This window comes from Mustela erminea, chromosome 15 (genome assembly GCF_009829155.1).
Source record: "Mustela erminea isolate mMusErm1 chromosome 15, mMusErm1.Pri, whole genome shotgun sequence".
In the NCBI taxonomy this organism is placed as follows: Eukaryota; Metazoa; Chordata; class Mammalia; order Carnivora; family Mustelidae; genus Mustela; species Mustela erminea.
In genome coordinates this window covers 3,529,504-3,545,897 of record NC_045628.1, presented here as the reverse complement: position 1 = coordinate 3,545,897, position 16,394 = coordinate 3,529,504, and the positions used below count along the sequence as shown (strand labels likewise).

At 41.6% G+C, this 16,394-nt stretch overlaps 1 protein-coding gene and 1 long non-coding RNA gene across 6 annotated transcripts in view; one reads left to right on the top strand and one right to left on the bottom strand.

The window, feature by feature from the left end:
• MYO16 (myosin XVI) overlaps window positions 1-16,394 on the top strand; it is a 584,648-nt gene that overhangs the window by 410,160 nt on the left and 158,094 nt on the right. For all 5 annotated transcript variants that reach the window (XM_032314881.1, XM_032314880.1, XM_032314879.1 and 2 more), the window contains exons 22-23: window positions 9,286-9,438; window positions 13,609-13,809. In XM_032314881.1, the coding sequence (XP_032170772.1) occupies window positions 9,286-9,438; window positions 13,609-13,809 (354 nt within the window). The remainder of the gene's footprint in view (window positions 1-9,285; window positions 9,439-13,608; window positions 13,810-16,394) is intronic.
• On the bottom strand, window positions 495-9,356 carry LOC116574227. The gene is made up of 3 exons (XR_004279158.1): window positions 9,070-9,356; window positions 4,034-4,481; window positions 495-782 (listed from the first exon to the last, which is right to left on the bottom strand). It is a non-coding gene; the product is annotated as an uncharacterized LOC116574227 (long non-coding RNA).

Here is a 16,394-nt window from a genome sequence, read left to right as displayed (position 1 = left end):
GGCTCATTTGCATCAGGGCAGTCTATGGTGCATTCATTCAACAAACACAATTTGCATATGTATGAAGTTCCAGGCCCCCATTCCAGGCACTAAGAAATGCATAGGCCTTGGGGTGTGGTCTGTAGGATGCAGATGGAAGGAGGACCGATCCTACCAGACACCTTGGGAGAAGGGTGGGGAAGCCTTCAAGAGGAAAATGTTGCCATTTTAGCTCCAGGCCGGTATGACCCCTGCTGTTTTCATCATAATTAATGTTCTGACGACTGTTAGGTTTCAATATTTATCTGGGGTACCTGGGTGGCTCTGTGGGTTAAGCATCCAACTGTTGCTCTCAAGGTCATGAGTTCAAGCCCCTCATTGGGCTCCACACCAGGCTTGGAGCCTACTTAAAAAAAAAAAAATAGTTTTCAGTGTTGATCCGCTTACCACCCAATCAGTTGAGCTATGCAAACAAAAATATTTTGTTAAGTCACCTCATGTTTAGATTCCAAAATTGTACATACATTAAATATCCAACTCAAAGTTTAAGAAAAATTTCCATGAGAAAATTTAGTTTCTTTGCATAGCAGAACACTAGCTAGTGGGGTACTCAGGTGCTATAGAGAGCCAGTAATTAAATAATGAGCTGCTATTTTAATGTACTTGCAGTAATATTGGGTTCTAGTTCCAAAATACAGTATGCCTAGAAGTCTTCTTGGGTAGGGTGCCCGGCAGGCTCAGTTAGTACAGTGTGGAACTCGATCTCAAGGTGATGAGTTCAAGCCTCCCATTGGCTGTAGATCCTATTAAAAAATACATACATACATATATATACATAAATATAAGATAAAAGTAAAAAAAAAAGTCTTCGGGTAACAGTTTTTGAAAAGCTAATTTTGAGGAAATTTTTTAAAATGAGGCAGGGTAAAGCAATTTTAACTGTACATTTAATGACATTTTCCCCTCCAAACTGTATAACTTTAAAAAAAAAAAAAGTCACCATTTTGGTGTTAAGGAAAGCAAGGCCCAGATAATTTAAGTAAGTCACAGAAGGACCTAGCACGAGGTTCTGAATTCAGGATGATACGTGGTCTCTCTCCGGTTCTGCAGGTGCTTTGAAACTAGACGTAAATGTGGATTATTACTATACATTTTCCAAACTGCTGCCTGCCCATGGTGGTATTTGTTTGTATTTCTCTTAGGACACAGCATTATTTATTCTATTAAATGTAGAAATAAATAACTTAATAAATTTTATTTGACATCATTTTTTTCCCCATCGTGGAGTTTTTCAGCAAATCTTTTTACTAAGTATAAATAAAATTAGAGAAAGCAGGTTTATCCTTATTACAGAATAGCAGAATGATTAAAAGGAAATGTTACAGGACATCAAAAGAAGAAAGAATGGATCCCAAAATGTACTTCGGGTCACTTCAGACAGGAACAGATTGAATTCTTATAGTGATGACTAACCTAGGAAAAGCCTACACTTACGTAGTGACTGCACAGATCGAAAGCGCAAATGTGCTGGCCAGAAATAGAATTCATGTAGTTTTCTGCTAATAATCAATAATGGTTAGAAGCGCTTGAGCCCCCACTATGGCCCAGATGCGTTTTCTGGCTGATCTCCGACTCCCACGGCAACCCTCTGGGGAAGGCTTGGCCGGCCAAGCAGGGAACATGGATGCACGTCTGCCGGGCCCCAAGGCCAGCCCTCTGCGTGCTTGCTGTGTCCCTCTCTCTGCCACCTCGAGAGCATCATCCTGAAGAGCCTAGTTATTCAGCCGTCTTAGCTTCGCATCTAATCCCGGGTAATGAAAACTATTTTACAAAGAACAGATATTTCAGTAGAATTTATATATTAATTATTGGTTTTAGGCCTCCATTAACAAGTGAATGTGAGAAGAGAAAGCATATTGATTAAGCTGAACACACACACACTTATTTTTTGTTGGAAAGTAGAGTTTTCGAAGCTTTAAAACACGAGAATTTGGGCCAGAAGTTGTTTCCAACACCTGGGCATGGCTTCTCTATAAATGGGAGGACATGTTTTATGGACAATGTATCATGCAAAATAGCTAAAAATACTTTCTTTTTCATTTGTAGTTTCCAGTTCTGATACTTGTAGATTATGATACAGAATATGGCAATAACTTAGCCAGTGGGGTTTCTTGTTGGCTGATCCCTTCAGTCAATCCCTTAAATCCCAGAGTAGTGATTACTCCTTATTAGAGGAGAATGCAAGCATGAATCAGGCCCAATGGAATGTTGGATTTATTTAATGAGCCTGCGTTGCTCTAAATAAGACTGTCAGTAAGGAAATGTTGAGAAAGTGTTTTTTGCCTGAATAAAAACAATTCTTGTTTAAAGATTGATTTATTTATTGCGAGTGTTAGCAGGGGGATGAGCAGAGGGAGGGAAACAATCTGAAAGAGACTCCTTGCGGGCCGCAGAGGGCCGGGCCCAACTGGGGGACGATCCCACACCCCTGAGCTCCTGACCTGAAACCGAGAGCCCACTGCTTCGCTGAAGGACCCACCCAGGTGCCCCTGAATAGAAACAATGTTGTTATGCCTGTGATAGAACTATATTTGCTTAAAACCTGTTCTGCAGGTTTGATTTGGAAATTTCGAAGGGAACCCAGAGGATGTTTGGAAAGAAGTTTGCAAGGACGTGCGATTTGTTTAGGAAAAAATCCACCAAAGAGAAGGGGAGGGCAGGGAGACGAGAAAGGGTGAAAACCAAACGAATCCGGAGAAAACACCAAAGCAGCAGCAGGGGGGCTGGCGTGGGTGGGCGCTTGGTGGCTACCTGCTGACCGAGGCTCCCGGGGCGGGGAAGAGGCCCGGTGCAGGGTCTACGCAGTGCCCTAAGCCTCTGCTTGCACATGACATCGGAGTGCGGGCAGAGGAACTATAGCCCCTCCATCAGGTCGAGACAGATGGCGCTGAGAGAAATTAAATAGGCCTCCCCAAACAAGGACAGGGAGAAGAAGGGCCTCTGCCGTAACAGGACATTCAAAGAAGGCAAAATAAATTAGAGGATTTAAAAGCTGAAACAAATCAGAGAGGTGCCATTCCCTCACCAGCCCCTGCACCTGCTGTTTTATAGATAATGTGTCAAAATTGGGAATGATTGATTTGTTGGGGAAAGAACATAGAGCAATCTGGCGAGCCCCGAGGCAGGCTTTGAAAAAGTAAGGTGGAGATTCACAGGATTGTCAGCACAGGAAAGGCCCTGAGAAGTCCTGCAGAGAAGCCCATTAACTTAGCTCACTTCAGTGTTTCTCCAGTGGGTTTCTGATTTAGTGTGGGTTTTTTGTTTGTTTGTTTGTTTGTTTATTCATTTTTTTAGGCAGTATCAACTGAGATCTCATTGAATTAATGTTCTGCTAAACACATGCAGAAAATACAGACTGTCTGAAATCTGACATCATTCCTGCACAATCTAACAATATTCCATTAGTGCGTTATATATACGTATCGGTATTCATTGAGAAACAAATCACTTAATGGATTGTGTATAGCTCTGTGCTATGCTTTGGTGTGCTCACCATGTCTACATATTAAAATCACTTGGAAAGCTTTTAAACTGTATCAGTGTCTGGGCCTCACTCTGGCTTGATTGGTTTGGGGTCAGGCTGAGACATCAGCATCCTGTAAGAGCTCCGAGGTAATCGCCGTCTAACGCCTGGGGTTCTGCTTTCACCTGGAGTCGGCTTTCATTAACCTCCTACTTTAATTCTCTGATGTAAATGTCATGCTCTATTATATTTTTGCTTCAGAGATATTTCACTGAGTAATAAAAATAAAGGGAGAACAGTTGGTGAAAATTTACTCAAGAAATTAAGTTTGTCATTAATACAAATGATAGACCATCTGGATAAGCAATAATGTTCTGTTACTAAAGAGGGTTTCCAAGGGGTGCATCATTTTTATTATTAAACCAGTTAGCAACAGCACTTAATGTACGAAGCATGTATTTGCATCAGAGAAGGGTGCGTGCTAATTAAGCAATACTTAGTACTACCTCATTTTCATCTGTGAATCCTCACCTTCTCTTGCATCCAGGCCGCTCGGAGGAATCCCCAGAGATTCAGTGCCACCCGGTTAGGATTCTGATGGACGATGTCAAAAAGTAAAAATGGTTGCTTTGCAGTGAAGACAATCATATTCTCAGTTTTCAATGCAGATCGATGCTTCTAGATATGTAAACTAATTTGCCTGGAAACATGCCTCCCTGTATCTTTTTCTCATTGCATTTAATATACACTCACATATGCATCTGCAACACACCAGTGAAGCCGTATCAGGAATAAGTAAGTAGGTTCTGGCCATGAATGGGGCCATCGTTTTGTTGATGGGATCCATTTTTTTCCCCCCATTTTCAGCTAGACATCTGACATACCCTGATGTTTTCATATTAGCCACGTTTACTGGCAGTTTCAAAGTTCATGCTGCAGTGCCCTTTGTAGATTTTGACTTTGGGTCAAACAGTGGGTGCTGTAAACAATATAAAACAGGAAAGGCAAACTGTTTTCGTAGAAAATTGTAATGTACATGTTACTTCAACATGAATTTGGAAACCATTCTACTTTGAACTGTATATGCTCCCAGTGATTTCCTTTCTCACCCAGCATTGGTTTTCTCTGTTAGAAACACAAAAACAGGGGCGCCTGGGTGGCTCAGTGGGTTAAAGCCTCTGCCTTCGGCTCAGGTCATGATCCCAGGGTCCTGGGATCGAGCCCCACATCAGGCTCTCTGCTCAGCGGGGAGCCTGCTTCCTCCTCTCCCTCTGCCTGCTTCTCTGCCTACTTGTGATCTCTGTCTGTCAAATAAATAAATAAAAAATCTTTAAAAAAAAAAGAAAAAAAAGAAAAAAAGAAACACAAAAACATTTCAGTCTCAGACAGCACCAGTGTAACAAAGGCTGCAAGTCAAAAACTACTCCCCAGCCTACTCAGTTTTACCCATCAAGCTGGAATTTTCCCTATGGGATTTTAATAAATGACTTATTTTTTTCCCCCTCCAAATATAAAGAACATGATGTACAATACAAGGTTCTGATCACCCGATGTCACAAAATGCCATCCAGTGTTGCAGCATAAAATGTCAAGGCTTAGTAGAGAAGCCGGATGTTTTACAAATCATCTTGACCAGGAGAGTAAGAAATCGAATTGTATCCAGAAGCACAGGCCAGATCCATTTCCTGTTAGCCAAAGTTTGGCAGATTACTTTAGGCCTTCCTAGGGGAAAAAGAGGGGGAGGGATGTACTCTGACCCCCTCCAGCTCTTTCTAATTTTGCTGTGGCTTTGACCACATTCCCACTTGGTGCCTCCATTTCCCCTGAAACAGTGGATCCGTTCAGCGAAGCCAAGGCTCAGTTCAATAAAATATTAAACAGTAACAATTGAATTGTATGTCTGTATTATAAAAAAGCCTAAGTTGGTCAGACCAGCCACGGGTATAGGGAGATTCTCAGCTCTGAGATGCTCAAGGGCAAGAGGAAGCGGGCAGGTTGTCATGGAAAGTAATTTTTGCAACAACAGTCCTGCCATCTATCGTGAATGTGAAATGCTAAGAAAATTCTGTTCAGTGCGTTTGGAACATCCACATCTAAGTACCTTCAGTGAGAGACTCTCAAACTGAGGGGAGAGATCTATGTCCTGTGTTTCGGGTATTTCTTGTACACTAGAGAATCAGCCACGGGTATTCTCATTTTGGAATGCTTCATTAGACTGTAACATAGTAACTGACAGTAACATATCAGACGTTACAGAGTATCAGACATCTCCTTATTTTTCATGGCTCTCACCTTTATCTCCTGCGCAATCCATTTCCTAAAATACATTCCATTTAGGTGCACTCTCCATAACCACTTTAAAACCACTTCTTCCGTAGAAGCTCGGACGGCTAACATATAGAACGTGTATTTATGTTTTCTTAAATGATTTAATGTATTTTTAACATCAAAATTTTTGAAAAATGACAGTTGTGTGTATCATATAATTAAAGAGAGTATTTTCCAGCAGTTTCATTTCATAATGGAGTCATTCATTTTCTGTTCATTTACCGTAAATATTTCACTCCAAATTTTAACAGTCTTTTGTAACATTAATTCATCTTTGGTAACAAAATTACTTAGGGACTAAAGGAGTATAACAACTGGGTAGATTGGGGGACCATCTCAAAATACGATTTTTTTAAACAAAGCGAAATAATTTTTAATATTTCCATTTTTCTTCCCCAACAACAATTTTCAGACATTTCTGTTTGTTGTTTATGATGAAATGAGAGCCACAAGTAAATGCGCTACTTTCCTGGTGGGGCTGCTCCTATGAACAGAGTCGACACTGTTTTGGGGAAAGGGTTTGTCTTTCCAGAATCACTTCCAGAAATGTATACTCTGGAGAGTAAGAAAAGCAGGGATCTTGGTCAGCCAGTCTCACTTAGTTTTGACAGAACAAAGCAAGCGGATGAATGTGAAGCTAGGCTGTAACAGTTGCGAGAAAGGAAATAGCTTTTTGTATGATATTTAAATAGTGAGTTCCATCTCTTTGTTTGCCGGCTGTCATGTGCCGACCTTACCAGTCTGTGTCCATATTCAGGTTGTTTTTGCCATAACAACCAGCAGGCAAGTTAAATGTCCTACATTTAAAGGCAAGTTAAATGTCCTACAAATGTATTGTCACCTGAAGTGATGGAGGTCATAATATTTTTATATTCAGAGAATACATGAGTGAAAGTGAGGGTTTGTCTAAGAAACTTTTAGTTTAAATATACAGAACTTCCAATTTTGCCTCTATCTCATGAATTCTGGTTGTCAAGAGGCAGAGAGGAGACGTTCTAACAACTGCTGGCCGAATTGGATAGAGGAAAGAAAATTCAAGAAATCCCAGCCACTGTGGCTGGAGTAGCAGGAGGAAGGAGATGAGGTGAAGAAATGATTCTAAGTTTAAATGAATTGTCTCTAGTTCTTTAGGTTTTAAAGTTAATTTCCAAGACAGCAGCAATGTGGCAGAGTTCTTATTTTAGTTTTAACTTAGATCTTATTTTGCAATAGAATGCAATAGGAAAGCTTTTTCAGTCTTAAGACATTTGTTTTATCACCAGATTTACAAAATCTTTTTTTTTTTTTTTAACTGTGAAGTCAGAAATACAAAACCAACTATGGGAGATAGGGCAGTAGTCCCAGACCATCATTTTCTGATCTGGAGCTAATAAGAATTGCTTTTGTATTTCTTTGTCCAGATAGGGTATTCAGATCTTATTTTGAATATAGTTATTATTTAAGCATGTCATTTGGCATACTTCTCTATCAATTATTCTCCATCTATTGCATTAATAACAAAATATCTATGTACATGCATCATTGAAATAACTTGACTGGATCGGGTCATCTGAGCCTCTGCCTTTTCAGCTCTCCAGTCTTGCTTTGTTCAAGGTAGCCACGTGCCCACAGTCCTGTCACTATGTCACCTTTTCTGAAGACATTTGAGATGTGTCCACTCACACAGCTCTGGTCCTGGTGAGAAGTAAAGAATGGAACCTGACATTACACCATCGGTCCCAGGACAACCTCTGTGTGCTGGCCAGTGCCCTGCACTGATAAGTTTCTTTCTTCCCTGAAACCTTTCCCTCTGAGACTTCATTTCTGTAGAATCCCATCAACTCCCATCCCCCCACATAGCTGGATCTATGAGAAAATGGCTCTTTCATTGTACACATTGTTCTTCAATCATGAACAGCCCCACCCTTGATGTGCAGGCAGCGGCACCTCTATGGAGAACTGAGGCATTCCTGGTGTTGGTCATTTACAAAAGTGGCTTGGCCTGCTGATTGGAAGCTGGAACATAAGGGGTGCTCTTATATGTCCAAGAGAGAAACCATGAGCTCCCAGTAGAAGGACAGGAATATCTAGGAAGAGCTCCCACTTAACAGGTGTTTTAAGGACAGCAGACATGGAGAAGAATTTGGATATGTGCAGAAGAGAAACCTAGGGTGGTCCCTCTTTTCTCCAGTGACTATTTCAGTCCATGTGATTTACAAAATCTTTGGCATTTTCATTGTCTAACTATAACACTTTCATATTACACATAATCCTAGATATTGTTTCTATTGCAGGTGTGATATGGTTTTCTTTGAAAAGCTTTTTATCCGTAATTTTGACTTATATAAATGATTCATCTTTAACTATTTTCAGTAAGTTACTGAATTCTAAATAGTTCTAAGCGATTTGTCGGTTTTCACCTTTGGAGGTTTCACCATGGATTTTACCGGGTGTAATATAGTGGCTCACTCACACATGGTCTGGGAGACAGAATGAACTCATGAAGGACGTGGGTGTAGGTGGAGAGGCCCGTGAGGCAGGAGGCCACAAGCACATGGTGTCCTGGAAGACAGTGGAGGCAGCTTTCCAGGAAAGCGGAGGAATCACCGTGAGATAGTGCAGGGAGGTCAAGGAAAATGAACACCACGAGGTGAACACTAGATGTCATTGGTGACTCCCACCAAAGTCATTCTTGTGGGAACACTGGGGAGGGGGCAAAAGTTTATTGGAGTGGCTTCAACAGTGGAGAGGAGAATAATTTGAGATGATAGGGAAAGACAACTCCTTTGAGGTTTTCTTGTTGGAAAAAAGAGCAACAAAGCAAGAGGGTAGCCTACAGAGGAGGTAAGACTTCATTTTTGTTAAGTTTGGGGTGTTTTATTGATTTTTAGTATTTAAGGATAATTTTTAAGATTAAGAAATAACATATTTGTTTCCGGATGGGAAGAAAAAAGTCGACAGTTGGAGGATTATAAAAATTTTTCTGATAAAAAAATTTCTACAACAGAATGAGTAAAGCAGTTATTCTTTCTGAAAGAAACCCACATTTTCTTGTCATCATGGATATATAACACAAGTGAGGTGGCAGTACATGTTTCTTTTGTTCCTGGGCTTTCATGGTAAACCCACCATTTATCCTTAGTTGTTGACAAAGCCCAGATATAATTTCCTTTTGGAAATGTTTTTTACTCAACTATATTTTAAACACCAACTTTGTGAGTTAATGTTGTAATTATACTTCTTGTTTTTAACATACTCACTTTAAGTTGAATAATCAGACCAAATGAAGTCAACAGTATCAGGTGAAACTCTTCTCTTTGACTTCTCAAGCAATACTGTAGTGCTTTATCTCAATAGATTAATTGGTGTGGAACATTCTTGAGTCAATATGTCGCCCATCTGAAATGGTCATAGAACGAGTGGATCTGCATGGCCATAATTACCTTGTGAATTGTTTTTCTTTCTCCCCCGCATAGCTTTGTGTCAACATGACCAATGAGAAGATGCACCACTACATCAATGAAGTGCTTTTTCTACACGAGCAAACAGAATGTGTACAAGAGGGAGTTACCATGGAAACAGCTTATTCTCCTGGGAACCAGACTGGAGTTTTGGATTTTTTTTTCCAGGTATTCATATAATATAATTAGATACTTTACAGGATTTAAATATACTGGAGACAAAGAATTTTCTTTCAAGGGGCCTTCATTGTGAGATGGCTTTATATCTGAGACTTCACTGTATTAATTTTTTCAGAAATTTATTTTTTTCAGAATCAATTTGGGAGAACAAATTACCCTTTTCCTGCAGGGGCATTTGAAGAATCATCAATTCATTGGAAGGGATTAGAAATATCAGATCATTTTGTTATAAAAATATTCAACATTGGTTATGTCAATAAAACTCCCCCTTCGGCACAGTTACAAATGCTCAGTGTACAAAATTAATATTTTATAAAACAATACTAAGACTAACAAGCTCATAGAATAAATTCAACAGGATCTTTTTAATTTATCTCTGAAGCTTGTAAATTGAAATATGGAAAAACATTGGCAGAAAAATATGTTTGTGTATGTACAATCTTAGGACCTCTGCCAGTGTCAATCCTTACCTTTTTTTTTTATTTCTACCTTATAATGCAAAAAACTTTGCCTCATATCTCTATCATAAAAAACAAAAATCTGCCACACAAATAGCAATCCCTCTGTACTAATGTAGGAAGACATGATATACATATATTGATACTATCTCTAAAACACTTGAACATTGTTTAAAACTGATGCCTTCAGCCACTGGAGAACATAGGCTGTAATTTTCCACCCTTTATTTCTATAAATGTAGATTTGTAAATTTACTTTATACCTTTACCAAGTATGTGAAATATTTTTGTTCTTCTTACAAACTTGTCAACCTTCTTTGTTTTAATGACAGAAGAAGCCATCTTCCTCCAGAAAGCCATCCCTCATCATGACACACAGGGTATATAACTTCTTTATACAAGGTTTGAAAATGTCTTCAAGCCAATAGCAGTGTGTAGTGAACTGTGTATGGGAAACCTCAGAAACCTGCTGCCCTCATTCTCGCTGGCTGCTGTATCCTTGACTGCTAACCACTGGCCAGCCAAATGATGTTCTTTTTATGTCTTCGATGGCTGTGATGTTCTATGTATTCAATGGCCATGATGTTCTTTCTATGTCTTTGGTGGTCATGATGTTCTATGTCTTTGATGGCCATGAAGTTCTTTCTCTGTCTTTGATGGCCATGACATTCTTTCTATCTCTTCGATGGCCATGATGTTCTTTCTCTCTCTTCCATGGCCATCCTTGAGATTTCACCCATGATTATCTCAATAGGAGGACCCTCATCAGAATGAGTTGGAAATGAGAGTGGGTGTTTCTCACTTCTGCTTCTCTTTGATACCTATAAAAATGAAAAGATGGACCAAGTATAGGGTGCAGCTTGAGTATTTACCTACAAATCTGCAAGTCTGTACACCAGACAGGCAGACCCTATAATACAAAGGAAGCATACCGTTTCCTTCCTACTACCCACAATCCATTACTGCTCACAAACATCTGTGATTTTTGCTTATGCCATTAATTCATATTTCAACAAATATGTATTAGTCTTATGTCCATGAAGGGAGGTTGTGGATCTAGATTCCTATCTGACTCTCCGTGTGTCTAGTGCACTTTGTTACCCTATTGGTCCTCATTGCTTTCTGCTGTCAAGGTGAAATGACATACATTTTGTAGAACAGTCTCTCCTAAACCCTCACTTCTGAAGGAATTGGACGCCATTTTTTATGACTTCTCCATGTTCTGTTTTCTTCTTCAGACATGTCAGCAAGTTTCCAAGTCTTTAAGTTTCATTACTACCATTCTTCTGTGTTTTTATATCAAACATCCAGGAAACCTAATACGTACAAATTTAAAAACTTTTGGAGACAATACAAATTACAGTGTTTTTAGAAAAATGCCTTGTTGGTTTCTGACCACCTTATCCTTGGCAAACATCATCTTGCTTTTGGAGTAGAACGGGTCGGCTAGTTTAGAAGTGATCCCTTCCTTTATACTGCTTAGGGCCTTGACTTCCAGTTACTGAAACACCCATTAAAGCTCTAAATTTGAGCCTCTACAGAGGTCTGTCAGCCTCCAAAACATGGATGCATTTGCCATGTCCTTAACCAGCCCATTCACCCTTCCACCACATGCCTGTGTTTGCCCATGTGTGTGTGTGTGTGTGTGTGTGTGTGTGTGTGTGAGGAGGGGAGTAAGTGTAACAGTATCTGGAGGAGTGCCATGGCCTGATGCTCAAAGGCATGGGTAAAGGAGCAACTGCTGATCTTATGTATCAACAGCTTACTCTTGGGGCGCCTGGGTGGCTCAGTGGGTTAAGCCGCTGCCTTCGGCTCAGGTCATGATCTCAGGGTCGTGGGATCGAGTCCCACATCGGGCTCTCTGCTCAGCAGGGAGCCTGCTTCCTCCTCCTCTCTCTCTCTCTGCCTGCCTCTCTGCCTACTTGTGATCTCTCTCTGTCAAATAAATAAATAAAATCTTTAAAAAAAAAACAAAACAGCTTACTCTTCAGCAAATAGGTTGCTACACACTGAAATGAAGAATCTGTTCTTTCAACACTTCCCAGGCAAGACCAGCCCTCTTCCAGCTCCTCACTGAATTTTCTTTTAGGGCCTCTCCATCTATTGTGGGTACCTATGCTTCGGTTTTTTACATCTGGCTCTTTATAGGGCCCTTTGTTATCTGAGAATGAACCATCCAGTGGACTTCCTTCTCCACATCCCCTTATCAGAAACATTTCTGTGATGGTAACACAAGTCTCTGGAGGTGTTAGGGACCAAGGTCATTTGCTGAGGTGGGTCAACTTGCTTCTACTGAGGTGGGTCAACTTGATTCTTACAGGTCTACCCAGTTCCTTCCTCGTGCTCCTTCTCCCTTTATCCACCCATCTTCTTCTTCCTTCCCAGGGAGGCTGTCTGCTCATTCCAGAGATACTCCTTCAGATGCCAAATGTCTCCCAAAGGGCTCACCCTGGTACGTGAGCCCCCACCAGGCATAGGTCCTTCCCCTGGCCGCCATTTTCAACCTTTCTTCTCTATGGGTGGCATTGGAAGGATCTCAACATTTACAGCCCTGAGACAACTGTATCTAGTCTTTGCATTTTCTTTACCATAAGCAGGAAACCCCGAAAGGCCTAAAACAACTGAAGTATTTTAGCCACAAAGAGACAACTTTCTACTGGCCAAATGAATAAGATGAAAGGCCTGTGGTGGTGGGTTTGGTGACCTCGGGTCAAAATGCAAACTGAGTCACTAGAGGGGTTAATATGTCTCTTCACTCCCTGAGAAGAATTATTTCATGGTATTCACACTTCCAAAAGCACACTGGGTTGATGCAAAGAATTCAGCTATATGACAGAATGAGGTAAATAAATAAAATAAATTACCTGATTTTTAAAGGTGGATTTGACATGTCCACAGAAGAACTTTTCTAGGGAAGAAAAGATAAACAGCAGTGGGTCAACGTTATTCACCTGGCGCGTAAACCGAGTGGGCGCCATGCTGTTCTATGTTTGGGGAGCAAACTGTCAGGGCAATCTGAGAAGTTCTTTCAAGCTGTGTTTTCCTTCACATGAGATTAATTTTAAGTGGTTGCTTAGATATGACTTTAGCTTCTGTGTTTGACAGCTATAAACTATCTGACTTCCAATTTGGATTTTGAGAGTGATAGCTTCCAACTGTATTTCTTCTAGTTCCTAATATTGGAATATTATAGTCACTTCTACTTCCTGCTCAGTAGGCTCTTTCTGCAATTTTTATGACTCAACATGATTGTAAGTTCTGTTTTCGGAGAAGTTACTTGACCCGTCATAACTATAAAGAGTTTTTTTGTTTTGTTTTTATAAAGAGTTTGATGTGGGTTAGAGGTCAAGGAAAATTATGCTTCTCCTTTAGTTGGAAATTCCATTTTTCTTTTTGAGATGAGAATATATTTTAATAACTCCAGCGTTTGAATGACATTAAAACACACTGTTTAACTTATTTACTCATTATCAATTATTAATCAACTGATACTTTTTGGGCCTACATTACATCAGAGTTTTGCTAGGTGTTGGGGATATAGTAGTGAGCAAACATAGATGTGTATTAAAAGTAGACTAATTCATTTTTTGAGTGCTTATATGAAGATAGTGAAAATACAAATGAACATATATGTACAATAATAACAAAACCATCAAACTGAGTAATGGAAGAAAAAATTCTATCTCTTCTTAATTTTCAGAAACCATCTGGATTTCTCTCTTTATTGGATGAGGAAAGTCAGGTGATTTGGTCAATGGAACCAAATCTTCCCAAAAAGCTACAAAGTCTCCTTGAAGCGTCAAACACAAATGCAGTCTATTCACCCATGAAAGATGGGAACGGGAACATGGCGCTCAAAGACCAGGGCACAGCTTTCACCACCATGCACTACGCAGGAAGGGTAAGTTGAATGAGGAACATGGCATAGCATGTACGCTGAGGGACCAAACCTCTTCGGGACAAACTTTCAAGTTTTAGATATTTTAGAGTTGATTATTTCAATGAATGGAAGTTGGGAGAAGAACCCACACCATTTTGCTTTCCTAAGCTCTTTTATTTCAACCTGAGAAGGACTTTGCATCTTCAGAATGTGGGTGATGAAGCAGGTGGTCAGATCCTTCTATAACGTTCCCCACATTATAACATCATGTGAGCAAGAGGGCCTTGGCTTTAACAGACAGCTCTGCTCTGAGCTTTGGGATCCCTTCATTAGCCAAAAAGGTATTGGTTCTGACTTGACTTGCCTTCAGTGTAGTTTTTAGTATTAAATTATTTTTCTTAGAGCATGGCAACCTGAGTAAAGAGAGCCACCTCTGCACCCTCAGTTCCCTAAACATCTTAGTAAAACGTGCTTCTTCCTTAAACACCTTCAAGGACCTCCTCTTAACTGTCTATAAAAGCCTTACACCCTTTAGGCCCAGCTAATATCCCAGGTTCTCCGAGCTGATGCCAGTTGTTTTAGCCTTGACTTCTATGTCACAACCCCACCCCCGGGGCAAAACCCACACCCTCTGGGCTTCCACTCCTCCTAATCAAGCTTGAAATACCCTCCTGTTCTTCACAAGGTCCCATTGCCGCCATCTTTTGATGCTGGAATCCACATTCCATTTCCCTTCCATCCAGGCCCATCTGCAGTTACCACCTTCCACGTTTGAATTTGTGGCCCCTGGGTTCCCCCCCTCGGCCCTTAGCAGCAGTTACCTATAAGAGGGCAAAGCTCCAGCCAACGTATTCCAGGTCATTTCAGTCCATGTTCACTGAGACTCTACTAGATGCCAAAGTCCGAGCATTAGAGAAGCAAAGATGAAGAAGCCATATTCCTTGTCCTCAAGTACCTCACTGTCGACAAATAAGGAAAAGGCAAATGAACAAATAATTATGATATCATTTGCTTATAGTAACATAGGTAATATTAACAAAGTTCTGCATTACCTGGAGAACGAAGTAATCATTTGGCTCCCAAAGAAAGTGTAGAAACGTTTCCTGGAGGAGGTCAGGTGTGGCCGAGGTCTCTGGGGATGAGCTAGAGCTCAGGAAGGATGAAATGAAGGCACATTCTGGTGGAGACGTGGACGTCTGAATGGCATCGCCAACCCCCAGGACTCCATTGCTTGGGACAGAATCCACTTTAGTTTTTCAGGTGGGAAATAACTTGGTATAGGGAAATTACTTACCGGGAGATCCTATGTTAAACATTCAGGAATGACTCAAAAGCACACCCCATGGTGGGGCTTCCGGCATACCCGTGGCCTTGTCTTTGATCCGGAAGCTTCCAGTCAGATGGAGAAGCTGCTGCTCCAGGCAGTGACTCCCAGTTCCTGCCACGCACCGCTGACACCAGGAACGTGCCCCTCCCCGGTCGTCAGCATGGAGAGGTCAGTGAGCCAGTGACCAGGCCGGGAGGTCTCCATCGCCAGAGAAGTCAAGGCGTCTTCATGACATGCTCATGAGACACGCAGGAGACGCGGCAGAAGCTCCCCCACGCCTACCTTCAGGATCCTGAGCAGGAGTGCCAGACGGGGGGAAGCTAAAGAGCCCTCAGACGCTGCAAGGAGGCTGGGCACGTTCCCACCTTCTGATGCGTGCGGTGCAAGAAGGCGGCTGTTCCTGAGAGCGCCGTGGGCCCTTCTGCCATGGCCACCCGCCCTGTGTTTGGGAAATGGTACAAGAAGCACAGTCAAGTCTCTAGAGATCGGCTAGAGATAAGTCTGTAGAGATGGGCTGGAGATAAGTCTTAAGAAAGCTTTTTGGACCAAAGCATGAATAAGTATGCATGGACTAGTCAGGACTTTGTCCTCTTGACGGAGTGAACTCCCCACGTATTTTCAGGCAGCGTGTGGGATGAAGTAAGGAGACCAGAGGACACAGTAGAGGATGGATTGGGGGAGAGTGGAAGGGGCTCTGGGAACACGCAAAAGAGAACCCTTTGGGCCACAGCAGAAGATCGCAGAGGTGGGGTTCTCGAGATGAGGCTGCCGTGCTGACCGACGGCACGTCCCGAGGAGAGAGGAGCCGCAGCTTGAAATGACAGGAGTCTCTCTCCCCACCCTGGATGGATGGTGCCAGCGCCAACCGCGAGAGGAATCCTGGAGAAGAGGCAGTCTGGAAGGAAAGATACTCAGTGTAGATGTTTTGATTTTGAGATTTTTAATAGAAACTTCAATCGGCTATGACAAAAGGGGTTGGTTGTTTTTAGAAACATAGGCATATTTGTGGAAATGTGTGTCTTGATCATTTCCCTCACGAAGAGCGTGGAGAAGATGGAGCCAAGGAGTAGGAGAGAGAATCATGAAAACCAAGAGAAAAGAAGGAGGAAGGGGTCCGCAGGAGATACACCTGAAGGGAACAGGTGGGCCAGGAGCGTCCTGGGGAGATGCTGTGGAATCATGGCACCGTGGGATGGGCTGAGCCGTGAATTGCTGTGGAGAGGGCCTCGGTGTGGGATTTTACACACACACACACACACACACACACACACTCCTCACC